The sequence below is a fragment of the Thalia democratica genome, chromosome 6 (genome assembly GCF_965202585.1).
Source record: "Thalia democratica chromosome 6, ktThaDemo2.hap1.1, whole genome shotgun sequence".
NCBI classification, from domain to species: Eukaryota; Metazoa; Chordata; class Thaliacea; order Salpida; family Salpidae; genus Thalia; species Thalia democratica.
Genome location: NC_139170.1, coordinates 26,671,291 through 26,690,553, shown reverse-complemented (window position 1 = coordinate 26,690,553; position 19,263 = coordinate 26,671,291). Strand labels below are relative to the sequence as shown.

General features: G+C 22.7%; 2 protein-coding genes across 2 annotated transcripts; both read right to left on the bottom strand.

The window, feature by feature from the left end:
* Positions 1-6,690: 6,690 nt before the first annotated feature.
* LOC145839415 (uncharacterized) lies at positions 6,691-10,735 on the bottom strand. Its single transcript, XM_082946988.1, has 6 exons — positions 10,672-10,735; positions 9,638-9,761; positions 8,496-8,620; positions 8,072-8,206; positions 7,468-7,613; positions 6,691-6,901 (listed from the first exon to the last, which is right to left on the bottom strand). The coding sequence occupies exons 3-6, from the start codon at positions 8,566-8,568 to the stop codon at positions 6,773-6,775; spliced, it is 483 nt and encodes a 160-aa protein (XP_082803114.1). The 5' UTR covers positions 8,569-8,620; positions 9,638-9,761; positions 10,672-10,735; the 3' UTR covers positions 6,691-6,772.
* Positions 10,736-17,789: 7,054 nt separating this feature from the next.
* Positions 17,790-18,340, bottom strand: LOC145838916 (CD209 antigen-like). The gene is made up of 2 exons (XM_082946536.1): positions 18,234-18,340; positions 17,790-18,057 (listed from the first exon to the last, which is right to left on the bottom strand). The coding sequence occupies exons 1-2, from the start codon at positions 18,338-18,340 to the stop codon at positions 17,790-17,792; spliced, it is 375 nt and encodes a 124-aa protein (XP_082802662.1).
* Between the last annotated feature and the right edge of the window lie 923 nt (positions 18,341-19,263).

Sequence of the window (19,263 nt, the reverse complement as noted above, 5' to 3'; positions counted from 1 at the left end):
AACAAATGAAAAAAAAAATTGGATGCTAATTGTGAAGACTTTTAAACACGGATTTTAAGTTTAACTAGTTTACCTAAAGCTTATTCAAAAAACAAAAACTTCTACGAATGCTTCAAATTTAGCCTAAAGCAATTTAACTAATTTATACTCATGTTTTAAAGTTTTAATAAAATAATGTATGTAGTTGTATTAAAACTGATAATGCGAGTTACTTTTAAGACCTTTATAACAAAAAGAAAAGTCTTAAATAATACACATGAACTTCTAAAATACTAAAACCAAAGACAATATATATTTGTATACTAATTTTTACAGATTTTGTCTAATACGCTAATTAAAATTGTATAAAGTATATTTGAAAACATTTTGAACTAAAAAAAAAACTCAAACCATTTAAACTTAAAAATGTTTACTCAGAAAAACCTAACGTCTGAGTTGATATATTATGTCATACTTTTTAGATAAATAGTAATAGATCTAAGAAGCTAAAAGCGTTGTGGAATTTCATTACACAAGTAGATAAAAAATTTCTGAGTTCAGCTCTTTTTTACTCCAAATACACAAAATAAATCAAGTGTTTAACAAAATATAACTTTATCAAAACTATTAAAATTTGATTAAAATAAAACTTCATTAATCACAAAAAATCTTTGTAAGTTTTATTTGTAAACGAAGAAACAATAGCAACTTTTTAAACACTCTTTCATTCTTCAGTATGCTTTAAGCATCTTTTATACTCTCTCGTATTAACAACTTACTTTTACAGCTATGCTGAACTGGTTTAAAACATTAAGAGGTCGCATGATTATTTTAACATAAATTAATTTTATTATTTTTATTAATGTAATGATTTATATAAGATAAACATGGTTAAAATTTTCTTTTATAGGTCTTTTAAAAATGTAAGTAAATAAATAGTTTAAAAATTTGTTTTAGAAACTTCACTAAGCATATAGAATTGAATCTTTTTCATAAGGTTTTTATTTCATATGTAGAACTTTAAATAAAATGGGAGGTTAATTTCTCGCTATAATTTAAAACTTACAAAGGATCTATTACCGAAACAAACTTTTAATAAAACTATGAGTATACACATAAATAATGATGCAATAGTAAGTTGTATTTCATTTCAATTTAGTTTTTTTTTAAGAATTTTTGTTTTTGTATAGTAAAATGTTGTCTATTTCTACGTAAATAAACAATCATTATTAAACTTGATATAGAAATACAAACTTACATTTGTTTTTCGCAAAAAAAAGAAGAGTAGTTTTATAATAATTAATTAAACGTCACTTAGCAGAAATTAAACAGTTATAAGTACTTAATAAAATTACAAAGAATAATTCTTGTCAGAAATATTTCTTTACTTTTGTTAAAAACTCTAAGGAAAAAAATTAACAACTGCAAAGGAATACTTTAGAATGACTACAAAATAAGAATAAGTACATAAAAACGGTATGATTTTAAAAAAATTATGTTTACCCATACTATGTGCTTTTAGTAATTTAAAATAGTTGTATGGTTTATAGTTTTATAATTCTATAAAACCAAACTAAAAGGTAAATTAAATAGTTAATTAATATAAAGAAAAAAGCTTGTGCTTAGTTATAATCAACGTTAATTAAACTCAGTAGAACTAAAAGACAGCACAAAATCAGAATTTATCAACACAATTTACAAGTTTAAAAACCTTATAAACTCTAAATACTTTTAAAACAAAATGGCTCAAAAGAAATGAAAAAAGTTAACTCAAAAGAAACTTATAAAACTTTGTAAAATATTTTTGGGAGACATTGCTTTTATAATCCCGACCTAAATGTAGAGGTTTGTTTCGAAATAAACAATATAGTTTAGAACAGGAGTCGGAAGTTTAAGGTCGTCCGTGGAGTAAAAATATGCAATAAACATTTTTAATCATAATTTCTGGTATGTAAAGTAAACGTTTCTTGCCTCTTACGTGTGTAAAGTTCTAAAACTTTAAAGGAATCTAGTATTGTGGTTTGCGTTTTAAGGAAGAGAATAACTTGTGGTAGATTAAGGATTAGTTTGTATTCATTACTTTGTATTATATCTTTAGTAAAAAATTTATCGCCTGAAATCAATAAATTCAAGTAAGTTGAATGTATCTAAAAAATTACAAAAATTGAATCATTTGTAACAAAGTATTGGAATAAATATTAATTTAAACAATGGTGTATACCTTCAAAGTACCCTTATAATGCTTTAAAAATACAGTAGCTTGTAAAAAGTTTATTAAGATTGTTCACCTTGAATTAGAATAAATATGGGCTTTTAATTACATACCATAACATTCCCAAACTACAGTTTCATGACACTAACTTAAACAAAATTTTTAAAAAAATTCAAAGAACGAGAAAGTTTCTTAAAGCCTTATTTTTTTATCAAATGTGTTTATTAATTGAGCTAACTTTTACTCAAACCAAAGTTAAACAAAAACGAGTTTTTAATTAAAAAATCTAACTTTTTTGATTAAATAACTTAAGTAAATGATTTTTTAGCTATTCATAAAACTTTGTAAGTTCAATTATGGAAATAAGCTTTTATTGTTTTTAATGATAATTTCTAGGAGAAACTATGTAAGATTATTTATCAATATTTACCACAGTTCCTAATATGCTGTTTATTGAACGACAAAATAAGCGATCAAAATAGTTGGTCTTAGGACCTGGTGTACGAAAAAACCTTTCGGTTATCGAGTCATACACCACAGATTCAGCTTATTTCTTGTTTTAAACTAGCAATTGTTTTGCTTTCATGTTTTAGCCAATATTTATTGTCTACTTATGTCACCAAAAGGTTTTTTAGTACACTAGGTCTTTGTACCAAACTTTTCGAGCTTTTGTCTTTTAATAAACAATAACATAATTATACCTACACAAGATTTGAATTCATTTTCAATTTAAAAAATTAAAAACTTTTATACGAATCTAAATTTTTAGAATTTGAGTTGTCGTAATTCGAACAGTCATGTTACCGTAAATAAGTGCGACTTATATACAATCAGTAAGACTACTAAAAAATAGCCTCAGGAAAAAATGACACTTCAATAATTTTAAATACTATATGTTCTAAGAAATTGTACCAGGATGGAAAACCATTATTCTTGTTTTGTTCAAATTTGAGTCTTTATATAAAAGCCATTTTGATATATTTTCTATTCTATATCTATAGACTTTGACTAACAATTGTTTGAAAAAATAAATAAAAAACTAATAAAGTGGCACATATATTTGTAAAGTGAATAGATTTTTATAAATTTGGATGAAAATTTGAAATTTATGTAAAAACTGACAAAATAAGAATATTCTTAGTTATAAATAGTTTTTATTTTAATTATATTAACATTGTTTTCATTTTAACTATGGGGATTTTTAAACTTATATCTCTCTTTTTTAATAGTTTATTATTGTTAACTGCCATTACTTTTAAATATTAACTAACCTTTTTGCCAATAAAGTAATAGTAATACCTGGAAGTTATTTTTTATAGATTACTTATTTAAAACAACAACTGTTTTTAATATATAGTAACTAAACATATTCATACATTAAATGACATCGAGGCCTACTATTTTTTAAGCCGAATTTACTTATAATTACGCACCTGTCGTATAACTAAGCAGTTTTGACCCGTGTTTAACATGTCTAGCTTCGTGGTATGTTACTGTACACAAAAAGTTTAACACTCATATTTTCATCAAACCGTAGACAATATCTCTAGACTTTTAAAATTATGTGCACATTAAAAAACTTAAATACTTCTACAAGTATAACTTTTTTTTTTTAATTTAGCATGTTTTCAATTAGAAACTACAGGTACAAAGTTTATCTACATTTTAAAAAGCTTTACTTGTCTACAAATAAGAAAACCTATAACTGGGTACAAATTGTTTAGTTTTTATGAGTTGAAAACTTAAAAAAAATTAATAAAATACATATTTAAGAGATTTTTATATAAAAATAGTTTTTCATAACTTTTATAATTGTATGTTTTACGTTGAACTTCACATCACAGTTTATGAAAAACTATTTTTTTAGAGTAAAACAACTTAATAAACTAACAGTTTGGTTAATTAGAAAAAGTCAACACTGAATTGTTGCTTAAAAATATAACAATCTATAAAAATATTATCTTACTAACTAGAAATGAACAATAACTGATGTTTTTTTTTTTCATATTTCAATGTAAATAATAATAATAAAATAAGCGATTAAAACCTTAAATTTAAAAAGATAGCTAAAAAATTACAATATATTTATCATGAAAGCTATTTAAGCATTTTTTAAATAGTAAGGTATTTATATTCAATATCTAAAAAACATACTCTACCTAAGAACAGCTAAAAAACATTAAAAGTGAACTCTTTATCTGTTTAAATACCGACAAGTTTATAAACTTCGCAGCTTTACGTACTAATGAATTTTAAAACTACTCATTTTTATGAGTTATAGCTTTATTTTATAAAAAACTTTAATAAGTTGTTATGATTTTGCTCAGAGTTTTCAAAATTTCGATATTTAAATTGCTTAAAATTTTAATATTTTATAACTTAATACGGTTACCAAATATGTTAAATAATTGTTATTTCCAAATAGTTTACATTGGTGTAGTTTTTTACACCTCATTATCATAAAAAATCCTAACAATACAGTAATGACTATTAAGTTAGAAGTGTGACTTAGGATCATTTAAGTCATTAGAGTGTTTTTATCACGACCAACTTTTCTTATAATATCGTAAAAAGGTCATTACTAGAAATTATTGAAGTATCATTATCACATTTAAGTTTAAATTTATTTGTTGGTTGTAGGTTAATTTGATTTCTGAAACTAAAATTACAGTATCTTTTTTATAGTTTAAGTTTTCGTCAAGTGTGCTTGTTTTACCTGTTACTGATATTAGTATACAAACCATTTTTACGACACCTTATTGAAAGCATTTACATAAAACTAAATAATTGTTTTAAAAGTAAAGATTAATAAGACTTACTTTTAAAGTTTGTTACCAACTTAAATTATGGCAGATACAGGTTTTAAAAACAGTTATAAAAACTATACCACTTATGTTGTTAATAACTTTCAATAAAGCTTACAGTAGCTTATCTAACTTGTAACATTTAATAAAAATTAATTGTATTAACTGATTATCACATGGATTGTTGTTGATGGTCAAGCGGTGCAGTCTAGTGCTTATTTAATGAATTAAAAAAATAATAACAGCGCAATGTGTATGCCTATTTTTTTTTTTTTAACAACATTTTTAAGATTTTTTTTTTGATTCACATGTGTTCATATATTAACGATGTTTTACTGCTACATTCTTATAATTTTTTTCTAAATATATGTAATAACTTTTTTCTTTAGAAGTACTCATTTTAAAATCACTGCAAGTTCTAAGTGTAATTTTTTTTGTACAAAACATCTTTTTTTTTTGATAGGTTAGTAGCACCTTTTTGAAGTTTTAATTTGTTGTTACGATAAGCATTAATACTTAAATTGTTTTGATCTAATGCTGAGTTTACTTTCTTAAATTATTTTATGTCTTTACTTTTTTTCAAATAACTATTAAAGTAATGCATCTTAATTTAGGGGGTATTTTTTACAAACATCTTTTATTTTATTCACTAAAGTTTTTCATATGTTTGAGATATACGTAAAAGCTCTAAATTCCTTTAAAAGTTAAAAAAATTGTAATTCTTTTAATCCATTTTTAAATTGCATTACAACAAATTACTACAAATATATTTTACGTTTACGCAATTACTTGAAACGTAATAATCTATGATATATTGTTATAAAAATAATTAAATTTATCTTGACCTCTTTTAATTTTCTGAATAGTTAAAAATTACTTTTTGTTAAAATTACATCATCGGTATTCTAAACATAAGTGGCATCTTTTTTATTACCTATTATTCTTTATTCATGAACTAGCTAAAACCTACAAATACTTTTATCCATTTTTACAATATTCTCTTTTTTAAACATACAAAATTTATATAATTGATCTAACCTATCAAATAAATTAACTAAAGGTTTTACTTATATCATTATTTCTGTGAGAAAATTTTTTCTGTTAATCATTTAATATTATAAAAGTTTTAAAGTAAATCAATAAAACTTTAGTTACTTTTTTTTTCAAAATAGCTACATTTTATGCAGTATAAAAGTTTATTCTACGAAGAAAAGAGCAGTACAATAACAATTTACCTTTTTAAATCGTAATTTCTCATTACTTTTATTTCTATCTAAAAACTTTAAATCCTTTTTACAGTTTTTTTTTTACAAAGTTTACTTTTAGAACATTAACCTATAAAGTTTGTTCCATTAAATACAAGTTCATATGAAGATATATGTTCAAAAGTTTAGAGCAAGCAACTAAAATAGTTCGTTTTTAACTTAAATTTTTTCCTTAAACTTTTTGTTTTATAGTTTAGTATTTATGACAAACTTACTTTCATATGATTCAATATTTTAGTTTATAATAATTTTATATATACTTAACTGTTAATGTTTTATTGTTTTTGAGCTTGATTAGACAAAAAAAGTAAAAATATTCTTTTAAACTTATTTCACAGTGAACAAAACTAGAAAAAGTATTCCCTTAAGCAGCAAAATCGTATATCAACTGACAAAAATTACTTTAAAATAAATTTTCTAACATTTTGACTTGACTTAGTTTAAACTATAACAATTCTTGTGTTTATGCATTCAATCTCTAAATTTTCTTAAATTTGTTTTAACTTATTAAACTAAAGTGATAAATTAGTTATTGTTGTTTTTGTAGATGAAACAGATCCAACAGTACTTGATCCGCATCTTAAATCTTGCTCATTGTCACTTACAAAATCGTCATTTCTTCGAAGGTCATCAATCTGTTTCTTTAATCGTATGACTTTACTAATTTTTTTTGAATTACTGTTATAAAACTAGCAATCAACATTAAATATGTTTTAAAATTTAGATTAGTTAAACTTATCCAGAGTGTTTTTTTTTAATATTGTTTAGTTTATAATCTATATTTAAAGCTAAATATTTCTTTTAAAAACTCAAAACATTAATATCATAAATTTTATTTTTCAAATAAAAGTTTTAACAGGTAAGTAAAAAATAAAAGTATATGGATTGTTGCTATACTTAAAGTCTTAGTTATAAACTATACTTTTTAATGTATTAATTGAATTAAATAATTGCTTTTAATAAAGATAACATGAATTTTATATACTTAACTTATTAAAACTTATGACGTTTCTCTATGATACTATGCAAATAGAATAATTGTCTATTTACTTATAGAGAACAACAATATTAAACATAAAAGACTTAAAAATAAACGTGTTGATTAAGTTCACACTTCAAAACCTCATGAAGCTATGTAAATTTATTATTTTTTTGACCAAAAACCACAACTACAAGTTTAGTTCAGTACTAGTTTAAATAAACTAACGTCTATGTGTTGATGATGATTTCGTTTAAGACAACTTTTCATTGTTTGTTTTTTGTTTATTATAAAAACTATTACCAATGTTCCAAACACGAAGATTAAAAACAATCCTAATATTGAAGAAAGTACAAGGTAAGAAGTAAGTGAATCTAAAAAAAACAAATGCACCTTTTGCGAATTTTATCACAAATAATAAATTATTTCCATAAATTCAAAAGAAGATAACGCATTTTAGATTAAAAAACTACTTTTAGTAAAACGGCTAAGTTTGTTCACTAAACCAGTTATTATCATACTTGAATACAACAAAAAACTTTTGAAATTGAAAAGGTTTTTTTATAAATAAAATTATGGTTGAGTTATATTTGTTATAATCTATGATGTTGAAAAATATGCTTTTTTTGTTTTCTTTTAGTCACTTCTATAAGTACTATATTAAGTAAAGTTTGAAATTTTACATAATACTAGAACAGCTAAAAATTTAACTGATAGTTTTACTTAAGTTGTTTCCGTATTCCGAAAAAATATACTCTCTGTTGTTTTTTTTTTGTGTAGATTGTTCAGCTTATAAGAAAAAATGTTTTTGAATTTTTTACTTAATACTGACTTGAGCTTAGCGTCTTAAATTGACATGTCGAACCGCTGAACCCAGATTTGCATCTACAAGAAGGAACGCTTTTTCCTTCGTCTATTTTCATAATGCACGTTCCTTCGTTTTCGCAAAAGCCTTGTGAGCATTTAACTAAAATATTTGCAAAATTTATTCTGTACGTCAATTGTCGTTGTTCGTGATTTTTTTTAAGGAAAATGATAAAAAGTGATTTTTTTTCTATTTAATGTTTTTATTGTAATTTTATAAAAAAATAAAAGTAAATAAGGACTAAATTTTATTTTTGTTGATAAGTTTTTATTTTATTTTAACTATTTATAGAAAAAGTAATAAATAACTTTTAAACTTTCAAACAATTTATTTATTCTTAACTGTTAACACTCTGAAACTATTTTCTGTCATAAATTAGAAAAGAACTAACTATTACGGTGAAAATGAGTAAACGATCTAGAAGACTTCAAAACAGCAAAATTATCAAACTGCGTCACATTCATCAAATAACATACTTTTAAATCCACAAAATAACTGAAAGATTTACACTTTTCTCTGTAAATTTATAAAATATTTTTTAATTAATAAAGTTTTCACAAGCTAAAATTGAGCATTTTTGTCAAACGACTTTAGTTTTTTTTTATAAAAAATAAACATAACTAAAGAAATCTAAAAAGCTAGTTATGCAAAAGTTTTTAGTAAAATAATAATTCGACTTTAAACATTATAAATTCTAATTAAAATGTTAACAATATATTTTTTTACCATTTTTTCACCACAAGTATAACCTACATTTTAAGTACTATACCTATAAATATTATTATTTCTTTTTAATGTATTTTCTAGGTCGTTTTTTTATACAGTTTTTGGTTCAGGTAATGTTAATAACTTTAAAACTTTGAAGTTTTTATAAAAACTACTCAATAAATATGTTAAAAAATATAACAATATCATTTATTGAAATCAAACAAAAAATCGTCTCAAAAATGTTAGCATATAGCACAAAGTTGTAATCACAAAGTTGTAATTTAAAAATTTAATACAAAATGAAAGCTTAACTTTTTTCTTACAATCAAACTTTCTTCAAGTATTAATAAACTCAAAGTGGTTTGATTATATTTCAAAAATACATTTTTAATAAAAACATGTACTACTATCTGTTAATTAACCTCTAACAAATAATCTAAATGTTTTACAGTTAAAAAAATAACGGAAATCTTTAAACAAATAGGCTTGTAATCTAAAATTCTGAAAATTTATAAGCAAGAATAAAGTTCAATTCTCATAGTTATTTATATAAAAAAAATTTCTATCCAACAAATTCTTTATGCAATTTAAATTCAAAATAAAAGACATATTTAAGAAAAGTTGTAATAAAAAATACTACAATTTTTTTTTTAACTTTAAAAGAAATTTATTCATTTCAATTAAAATTGTAAAAAAAATCAGGTTTTACAGTTAAAAGCTTTATATTTTATTAAACTAGTATTTGTGATTTTTTAACTGGGTGATCTAATTGAAAATGTTGTGTTAGTAAAAATAAAACAAAATATATAAAAGAAAAAGGCTAACTTTGGTTGATTACAGCAAAGTTCCAGACATCTTTCTTGTGTAATATCCTTACTAGTAGTAGTAAAGTATGGTTTAACTCCTTTCAGATATCTTTGATTAAACACTTGAAATTCATCCTTGCAATCTATGAAAATTACAAAATGAATAAACTAGCGAATAGTATTCTAAAGACAAAAACAAAAACAAGTAATAAAGAAAAATTGTGAATAGCGTTTATTGCGTAGTTTTTGTAAATCCCTTAGCAATAAAGTTTATTTTTTGTTTTCGAAGAACTTTATTTACTTAACTTTCAACTGATTTTCAGGCAACAATTTACTTCAAAACTCGTTTTTCGCTTTAATCCTAATGTTTTAAGTTATAATAAACCATAAGCAACTTTTACTTATATGTTGTAGTATTAAACTTATTAGAAGTTTTTTTCTAGTTTACCTTATAATTTAAAACAGTTTTGACTACATGACTTTTGCTTTTAGTTAAAAAAAAATTAGTAAAAGTTTGTTGAAATTTTAAAAAGCAGCAAGTTAAACTCTTAAGAACTTTGCAGTTGCGTGACTATTTACATTGGTATTCCAAATTACAGGCTTTTAATTTCTGCAGATGTTTAAGTACAAACTTCTTCAGTTTTTTTTTATTTTAAACCATTATAGGTATCTGTAAAAACATATTATGCTTTAAACTTGTTTTAAAATTCTTACTAAGTTTACTAGCAATTTACAACTTTTAATAAAAAGGTTTCATAACATTTACAAAAAAAAACTTCCGTAACTATTTTTGCTTGAAATTTACTTGTTAATTTTTTTATTTTTTTAGCTCGTTTAACTTTCTACACTATTAAAAAAAAGTTAGTATCATTTAGTTTTTTAATGTAAGCACAACTTTGTTTGTCCTTTGAAATCAAATATATATACACTATTATTTAGATTGTATTGTTTTAAATATTAAAAATAATTTGAAACAGCTAACAATTGATTTTCTCAACTAAAAATTCTTCTAGCTTATGTAAAACAAATTAATTTTCTAAATTTTCATCTTACCAAGGTAGGATTTTTCTATGAATAGATCTTGATAATTATATGTTGTTTCTTTCTTGCCACTTGATCGAGCTTGTAAAACTTCAGTTGAAAAAACTACAAACACAGTAAGAATTTTCATGAGCCTGTTATATTAACAGTTTTTGTGATTTTTTAATTTTTTTTAAATATAAATTTTTTAATAATCTATTTTTATTTAAACTGTGTAAGCTTAGGCTTGTTTAGTTAAATTTTATTAAACTTATCTTTTAAACTCTTAGTTTTCGTTTACTGATAAAACTATATTTATCAGACTTTAATATATATGCTTAACAAAATAGTTCTAAATTTACTCGAACCAACAGCTTTTATTTTTTAGTTTTAGTTAATTATTAATATATGCTTTTTATTTTACTTTTCAAAACTTTTTATTCACCTTGTTTATCATAGCTTAAGATCTAAACTTTTATTAGTTCGCTTAGTTTTGGATAAATTTGTGATTTGTACAAAAATATAGAAGTAAAAAAATAGGCTTCACATATACAAGTTCAACATGTTTGCAGGTTATAAAACCAAAGTTTGTAAAAAAATTTAACAAAATTAAATTTATAACTGTTTTTGATAGTTTAGGTTTTTTATAAAAAAGAATTATTAGTCAACTTAGAAGTAAATTATGTAAAACTCATAAATATTGTTTTTGAATAAATTTATTACTTTTCACTCAAGCAAAATCAAGTAGTACTATTTGTTTCCGGAAGCTTAATTTTTTACTGTTGGTTCAATAATATAGTCGAAACTTTTACTTATTTTTTAAAAATATCATTAATAAAATAATTTTAAGATGTAGGCAAAGTAATATATGAAGTCTACTTAGCTTTACATATACTTTAAAATAAAAAATGTTTCAATGTTAACAAAATCAAAAATAAATTTTTCAGACTTACATACCAAGCTAAAAACAGTATTTTTAAGGCAAAAGCGTTATTTTTTCAATCTTAACAGTTCTTATTTATTTTAATTTTAAATGTTTAAAATTTAGCTGAATTTACTTTTAAGTTTTGTTAATAAAAAAAAAAGACAGTTACTTAACTTATTTATGACAATTAAACTGCAAATATTTATTATAATGAATTTAATGCAAGTAATAACTAATGAGTGGGAGTCAAATATGCACGAAGGGACACTTTTGCACGAAGGGAAATTTTTTGCACAAAGACTTTTTTGCACGGCATTAATTTTGCACGAGGGTTCATTTTTTCACAAAGACATTTTTGCACGATAGGTCATTTTTACACAAAGACACTTTTGCACGAATTGAATTTTTATTTTTTTATTATACTTTTTGTTTATTTAATTTTTTACAAATTTTAATTATTTTTTTATTGTCACTGTAACTCCTAATCCTAACCCTCGGTCGGTATTTTTTTTTTTCGTTTTTTTCTATTAATTTTTATAATTAATTTTTATTAATAATTTTTAATTGCTGTTATCATTTTTTATCCTTTATTTTTACTATCACTGTTACCCTTAACCCTTACCCTCGGTCGGTAACTATTTCATTAGTTCATTTATTTTTATTTATTTATTGTTCTTTTTTGTGTTTTTTAATAATAATTTTGTTAGTAATTTTTTTTTTCATTTTTACTATCACTGTTGCTCCTAAATTATACCCTCAGTTGGTAACTTTTTTTTCTTTTTTTTTTTTATTAATTTATCTTTTAGGTTTTTAATTCATTTTTGTATTTATTTTTTTTAACTCTCATGCAAAAATGACCCTTTGTGCTAAAGTGACCCTCCGTGCAAAAGTATCTTCGTGCATATTTGACCCGTTCCCATAATTAATAGCTAATAGTTTTTATTATCAATACTTGCTTTAGTAAAAGTTTATACAGTAACCTTCTAACTAGGTGCGCACCTCCTAGGTACGAACTGCCAGTATTGTACGCACTTTTTAGCTGTTTTTGAAAGTTTTTTTTTTGCTAGGAAATTTAAAAAACATTATTAAATTAATAATAAGAAATTATTTCAATTAAAAACTAATTTTGCTGAATAAGATTGAAATAAACTAAAATCAGAGGAACTAGATAGATTGTGTATTAAATTCAATATTCAAATTAAACATATTAGAGTTTATATATTTAAGGAACATTGTAATTTAAATTTGCATACCAATGATTAAACCATAGAAATAAAAAAAGCTTAAAATTTCATACAAAATTTTGCTGAGCAAAATAATTAACAATGTAATTAACAAACCCAATGATTAAAACATAAATGTAAAAAGCGTAGAAAAAAGTAATACTGATGAAAATTAAGAACATCGCGATTAAGATTTATTTAAAACTAGATGCTTCATTTTTTTAGTGTAGCTTGTTGTTTGGGCTTAGCAGACACTTTTTGTTGCTTTTTTATGAATTTTATAACCCTAAAGTAGCATTTTAGAATAAAAATAATTTATAAAAGCAAGATCAATGTTAACAAATGTTCATTTGTTTTAAATTGGTAATCAAATGATTTTATATACCAGGTAAGTTTTAAAGATACAAGGAAATAAACAATGAATTCAAAAGCTTTGTAGGTTAAAACAAAATTAAGTTCATAAATAAATACTTAAATATAGATTAAATACATATATTAACCAAATAATCAAGGCTTCTAACAACCATTCAACAAATATGTTTTGTTTTTTGGATAAAATTCCTTGTTTTGGGGGGTTTTGCTTAAAGAGCCATTTTTAAACTTTAGTGGCTTTCAACATGTCTATATTAGGCTCAATGTTGGTAATTTAAGACCAAAATTTCATAGGTACGCACTGCCAGTTGGTTACGTACTTTGAACATTCAGAAATTCAGATGTATAAAATGTACTTTTGGTTAAATGACCTAGTTGTTTTAGTTGACAGGTTACTGTAGTAGTTAACTTTATTTTCTATGCACAAAACTAGACAAAATGGTAGAAACAAAAAAAAGTAATTACTTAGATGATAAATCTTTACACGACATATAAAGTTAGCATTATTTTAATTGTTATAACTCTGATTTAGTTGAAAAATTCAACTGCTTTACTTTAAAACGCTTAATTATGAAGTTAAACTCAAAAAAATAAAATTAGATAAGATAAATATAGTCTATACTTATTTTCAAGTACTTCAAAATTCATAACGTTATTGTTTCAATTTGACATTTAATAATTATCATTATTATGGAATAATACGTTACGTTGTTACAAAAACTTTTATTCATTAACTGTTCCTGATTTCTTTAAAAAAATCCTAACAATCAAGTTTAGGACTTGAAATTTAGTGAAATATATCGGTAGTAAAAAGTTAAAACTTATAAAATATTTGAAAGTAAGTATACTAATAAGGTTGACATGCAACTTTGTAATATAAAACCATAAATGTCAAAGCCACATTTTCGCAATTACTTCGTTCATTTAATAGTTTTGATTTCTCCGTCAAAAAGCAGTTTAAATTAAACATTCGAGACTACTTGAAAATATCATTGTTAAGTAGTAAAGTTTTAAGGTATCAACAGTACAGTAAACTGAAGTTATACTCAAATTGAAAAACTATTAAATTTCGAAAAGCTAAAAAAAAAACCATTACCAAAAGTTAATTGAATTAAGTAAATTTTTATGATATTTATTACAAAATTGGCAAAAAACTAATTAAAACCGTTTAAACAAAATGTTGTTGCAAAAAAAAAATCTTCTAGTTTTTGTTAATTTTTTACACAAGTTCTACTTATTAAAGGTAAAAAGTAGTGTAAGCTCGGTAATAGTTTTTCTTGCTATTCATACTTTAAAAATTACTCTTTTGTATATACAATTTTAAATCTATTGCATAAAAATTTTAAACCTTTTTATTTTTATTTTGAAAATTTTTACTTAAACCGTTGTACTAATTACTAGCTTGTTTGTATTGCATGCGTTTAATATACTGTAACAACTATTAGTAAAAACTAGAATGTATCTTAAAGTTTTTCATTACAGTATATCTAAAAATTAACATTTTATTTTGTAACCAATTATTTAATGTTTTTAATAGTTTTATATTTTTGAAAGTTTATGAGTTATCATAAATTAAAGATAGAGATTATTTCTATCCAAGTTTGTTTAAAAAATATTTTTGTAGCTTCAAACAACGTTATGTTTATATTAAATTTTTTTAAATATTTCAAAAAAAAAAGGCTAAATGCATATTTGTATTACAATTTAATTTATCTAAGTTATTTCAATGAATTTCTTTTTAAGTAACTAAAAAGTTTAAACTTGTGTTTGTGAAATAGTTATATAAAAACTTACTTGTATATGAGTTCACTAGACGTGTAAAGGACTGTAGAAACCATTTAAACTTTGGATTTTTGAAAAACAATTTCTTTAAAATGTTTTTAGTTATTTTACTAATAGTATAACGTAAATGTTTAAGATTTTATTTAAAAAGTTCAAGAATTGTTTTTAATATTTAAGTTTTGTTTAGCAATTTAAATACACAATTTCTTTAAGTTTTTTAATGTCTAAGAGAATTAAAGAATTATATTCAATTATTTTTCAAGGAAACTGAAAAAGTTTTTTCAGAACAACTAATATCAATTAAAAAATAAAAGTAAATAAATATTTAAATAAAACAAATAAAGAATTTTTACTTTAGTATAAATATTTAATAAATAAATAGTTTATAATTTATACTAATGTGTCTTTTGTTGGTAAAAAAAGCTTTTATTTGACCATTTGTTAATAAAACTGTTCTTTATTAAGGTTTTTTAAATATATTCTCAAATATAATTTTCCTCTATTTTTCTTAAATTATTGTTTTTTATTCAATTGAACTAAAATTTAAAATAAACAAAAAATCTAGTACAGCTTAAGTTTTTTTGTTGTATAGAGCCTTTACATAATTTTAGGTAATTGTCCGAAATATTTCTAAAAAACACAATTTCAATTATAATACAAAATTTCTTTTAAAAATATTTGCTCAATTAAATGTCGTTATCTGATTTCGTAATTTAATAATATCAAAAATAATCTCCTTTTCTTTAAAACTTACAAAATTTAGCTTGTTATAGTCTTTTTTTAATATGTTTTTACTTAAACTAAATTTGAATACGTTTACTAAAGTGAAAGTAGTTTAGGAAAAAATCAATTTGTAGTTTGGTACATTTATTCAAAATTTTCAAATGCTTTTGGCTTATTAAATAACAATTTTGATACAAATTTGAAGAGTTGCCTCAAGCAAAATTCTTTCTAGCATCAAATTACACTAAAACTAAATTGCATGTAAATACGTACTTCAAAATAAAAACTCTTTTATTTAAATCTTGTTGCATTATACTTTTTTTTCAATTTCTAGAACTGTTATAGAAGCTTTTTTTTTTCATAACTAAAAAAACTTCAATCTATTTATTAATCTAATTTTTTTTGTAATTTTTTTTTGTGTTAAGTTCTTTAACTACGGAAAAAATCTTATTTAAATCTTACTGTATTATATTTTTTAATAATTTTTAAAAATTTTATGAAAAAAGCATTAACAGTTTTTTTTTTAATTAGTATACAAAAAAAAACACTATTTTTTTATTGAAGTTTTTATTTTAAATACGAAATTCAAAAACTTCTGGTAAAGTTTTCTTACTCCAAAATCGTTTTATTGCTTAAAATACTTGCTTCAATAATAAATAACTAAACCAAAAAGTTTCTTATTCCATGAAATTTAAAATAAAAACTGGTTTTAAAGCTACTTAGCATAATTTTAAAATGTAAATGTTTTAACCGAGAAACACTTAGCACTTCTTACAAAAAATTATATGGCTTCTTTTTAATGAATCATACAAAAAAAAATCTACCGTTTAAATCTTTTTTCAATTTTAGAAACTTTAATATGTTTTCTAAACTACAAAACTAAACTTTTACTTAAAAACCAATAACATAAAATTTCTTTCCTTTTTACAACATTTGTTATATAAAAAAATTTCTTTTTTTAATAGTAAGCATAAATTAAGTTTTAATTTTCTATTGCTTAAATAAGGCTTTAATTATTAATAAATTGATAATTTTCTATTGAAACTTATCGAGTTACCAACGCATCAAGTATATTTCAACTTTATTAAAATATATATTTCGCGTTTAATAAAAAAACCTTCTTTATTTTTCTCTCGTTGATAACCTTCTAACAATTAAAGATTCTTCTAGAACTAAACTTCATACTACTTCTGCCTTCTATTCTTATTTTAAACATTCTTTAGCTAAATAAACTTTTGTTCAAAATCTATTATTTATATTTATTACTTTTATCTAAAAAAATTTAACTATTATCCTAGTAAATGTGTTTCTGACAAAAGTTAGAACTGTGAAGTAGTGAATATGTTTTTTCATGTAAAATTAGTAAAAATCTTTTAAAGGAGGAAACTTTTAAATAAATTAACCATATTTTGGTTTTAATAGTTTATGAAAAAATTTTTAAGTAATTTAAATAAAATAGAATTTAAATAATACTAATTAAAATAAAACTTTAAATAACTTTTGATCGTAAAAATTTTTAAATTTTAAACTTAACTAAAAACTCGGTTAGTTTTTAATTAAATTACATTTACTTATATTTACCACTTTGAAAACTGTTCTGTTTGTTTCGTAAATTGGTTTTAAATGAGAAATGCTACAACTTAAAATTTCTATCTCAATACAGCATTGTCTAACTTAAGTATCCTTAAAGTTTAAGTAAGGCTTAAATATATTTTGGTACAACTAATTAACTAACATTTTGCGATTATTATGTTAAATACTTATTAAATGTTTTACTAAATATTATTCTATTTAAAAATAGACTTATTTTGGGAGGAGTAAGCAAATAAAGCTCTTGAAATTGTTTAAAAGGCGATAATTCTTTTTACTTAGTTTCTTAATAAATTTGCTAAAAAATAGAATATCTTTATATTTATAAATGTTTATTATATAGTTATGTGTACATTTTCAGATTTTTGTTAATGCAATAGAATATTTTTGTATACCGTATCTAATGATTAATAGCTTTTTACTGACGCAAGATATTTAAAGAAAGTATAGATTTTTATTAACTACAACAAATAAAAATTGTTTTGATACAAAAAGCTCAATTCTTTTTATTCACAAAGTGTTTTATCTTTGTAAACTTAGCAACTGTAAACTTTTAATTCGCAAAGTCCATAAAACTCTGCACCGCAGTCTTCGTCGTTGAGATGTCTGTCGTCACTGACTTGGACACAATCTTCCTCCATTACGTTATTCGGTTCTCCGCTCTTCCACTCGTAAAGATTGTTTTCGTTGTGATTCGGATCGTACTTTGTGTCGTCGTTTAATCGAAACACCCCTTCCATACCTCGATCGTTGAGTCCCACCCACAGTTTTTGATCAAACTGGTTTACAAAAACACGAAGATCACTGAGTAAAAATTTGAAAATATTTAAACAATATGGATTTTTAATAATGTTTACAGTAATAGCCTAAAATTTTAGTTTAAGAAAGATTTAATTTGTTTTAAAAACTCGTTGAAAGACAAAAAGTATGTAGCTGATCTAGCTGATACTTTTAACATGTAGCTGCTAAAAAATAAAAACTCATGATACTGAAGTCCTTCGTCTCTTAAGTTGTGACTTATTAGCTGGCCGCCCATGTCAGAGCATTGAGCTTTCACGTTGTCCCATCTTCCTTTATTTGATGTCATCCGAAACTCATATCTCACTAAAAAATATTAAAGTAATTGGAAAGTTGTACATTGTATTTATATAACGATTAGTCTTATGTAAAAACCATTATTAAAAAGAACTGAAGTAAATTATTTAAAAAAAAAGTAAAATATTTTATTGTCATTTTTTACTTGAGTTCATCAGAGTAGTTTTAGTAAAACTTGTACTTTAAATGTCTTATGTTTTTGCATAATTCAAAGCTTTTTGAAAAATCCTCAAAAGTATAATGTTTTATCAGGTAAAAAATTTAAACTAAAATCTTTTAGAAAAAGATAGATTGAATTTTAAGTGTATTTGAATTAAAGATTAATTGAATTTAAGAATTTTAACTACTTTTTTAAAATTAATATAAAAGGTTTTCTACGATGACAAATAGCTAAATATTTAATAAATATTGTTATTATTATGAAATAATACTAAAATAATAAGAAAACTTTTATATGCAGACTGTAAAGCTTGTTCATCTTTCTCATAATTCTCACATTCATACTCAAAAGTATTAGTACCAATACATAGAACATGATGTGTAAAATAAATAATAAAAAGCAAATTTAAATTCATTGTTTACTTTGCAACTAAGTTCTATGTCAATTTATTATGTATAATAAAACTTTTAGTAATTTTTCATTATCATAAACCTTCTGAAACTAATAAAATTAAAACTAAGGTTTGTCGTTAAGTTTATTTGTAATGATTCAATGACATAAGTTTAGAATTCTGAACTTATTATTGATATCAAAAATATATAATGACAAATTTTAAAATATATTGTTATATTTCGAAAAAATAACTGTATAAACTTGATAACATACACTTTTCTTAAATCATTCAAACTTTAATATGCAGTTTTATTATCAAAAATAGTTAGTTGTAAAAAGCAACCTTAAAAAATTTATAAATA

What these genes read in the sequence shown, in the direction of transcription:
- LOC145839415 (XM_082946988.1), bottom strand. Translation starts at nt 8,568, where the DNA reads ATGAATGTGACGCAGTTTGATAATTTTGCTGTTTTGAAGTCTTCTAGA. An exon ending in TACTCATTTTCACCGTAATA is followed by an intron (nt 8,207 to 8,495) that starts GTTAGTTCTTTT and finishes CAAATATTTTAG; the next exon opens with TTAAATGCTCACAAGGCTTT. An exon ending in ATCATCATCAACACATAGAC is followed by an intron (nt 6,902 to 7,467) that starts GTTAGTTTATTT and finishes ATACGATTAAAG; the next exon opens with AAACAGATTGATGACCTTCG.
- LOC145838916 (XM_082946536.1), bottom strand. Translation starts at nt 18,340, where the DNA reads ATGACATCAAATAAAGGAAGATGGGACAACGTGAAAGCTCAATGCTCT. An exon ending in GAAGGACTTCAGTATCATGA is followed by an intron (nt 18,058 to 18,233) that starts GTTTTTATTTTT and finishes ATTTTTACTCAG; the next exon opens with TGATCTTCGTGTTTTTGTAA.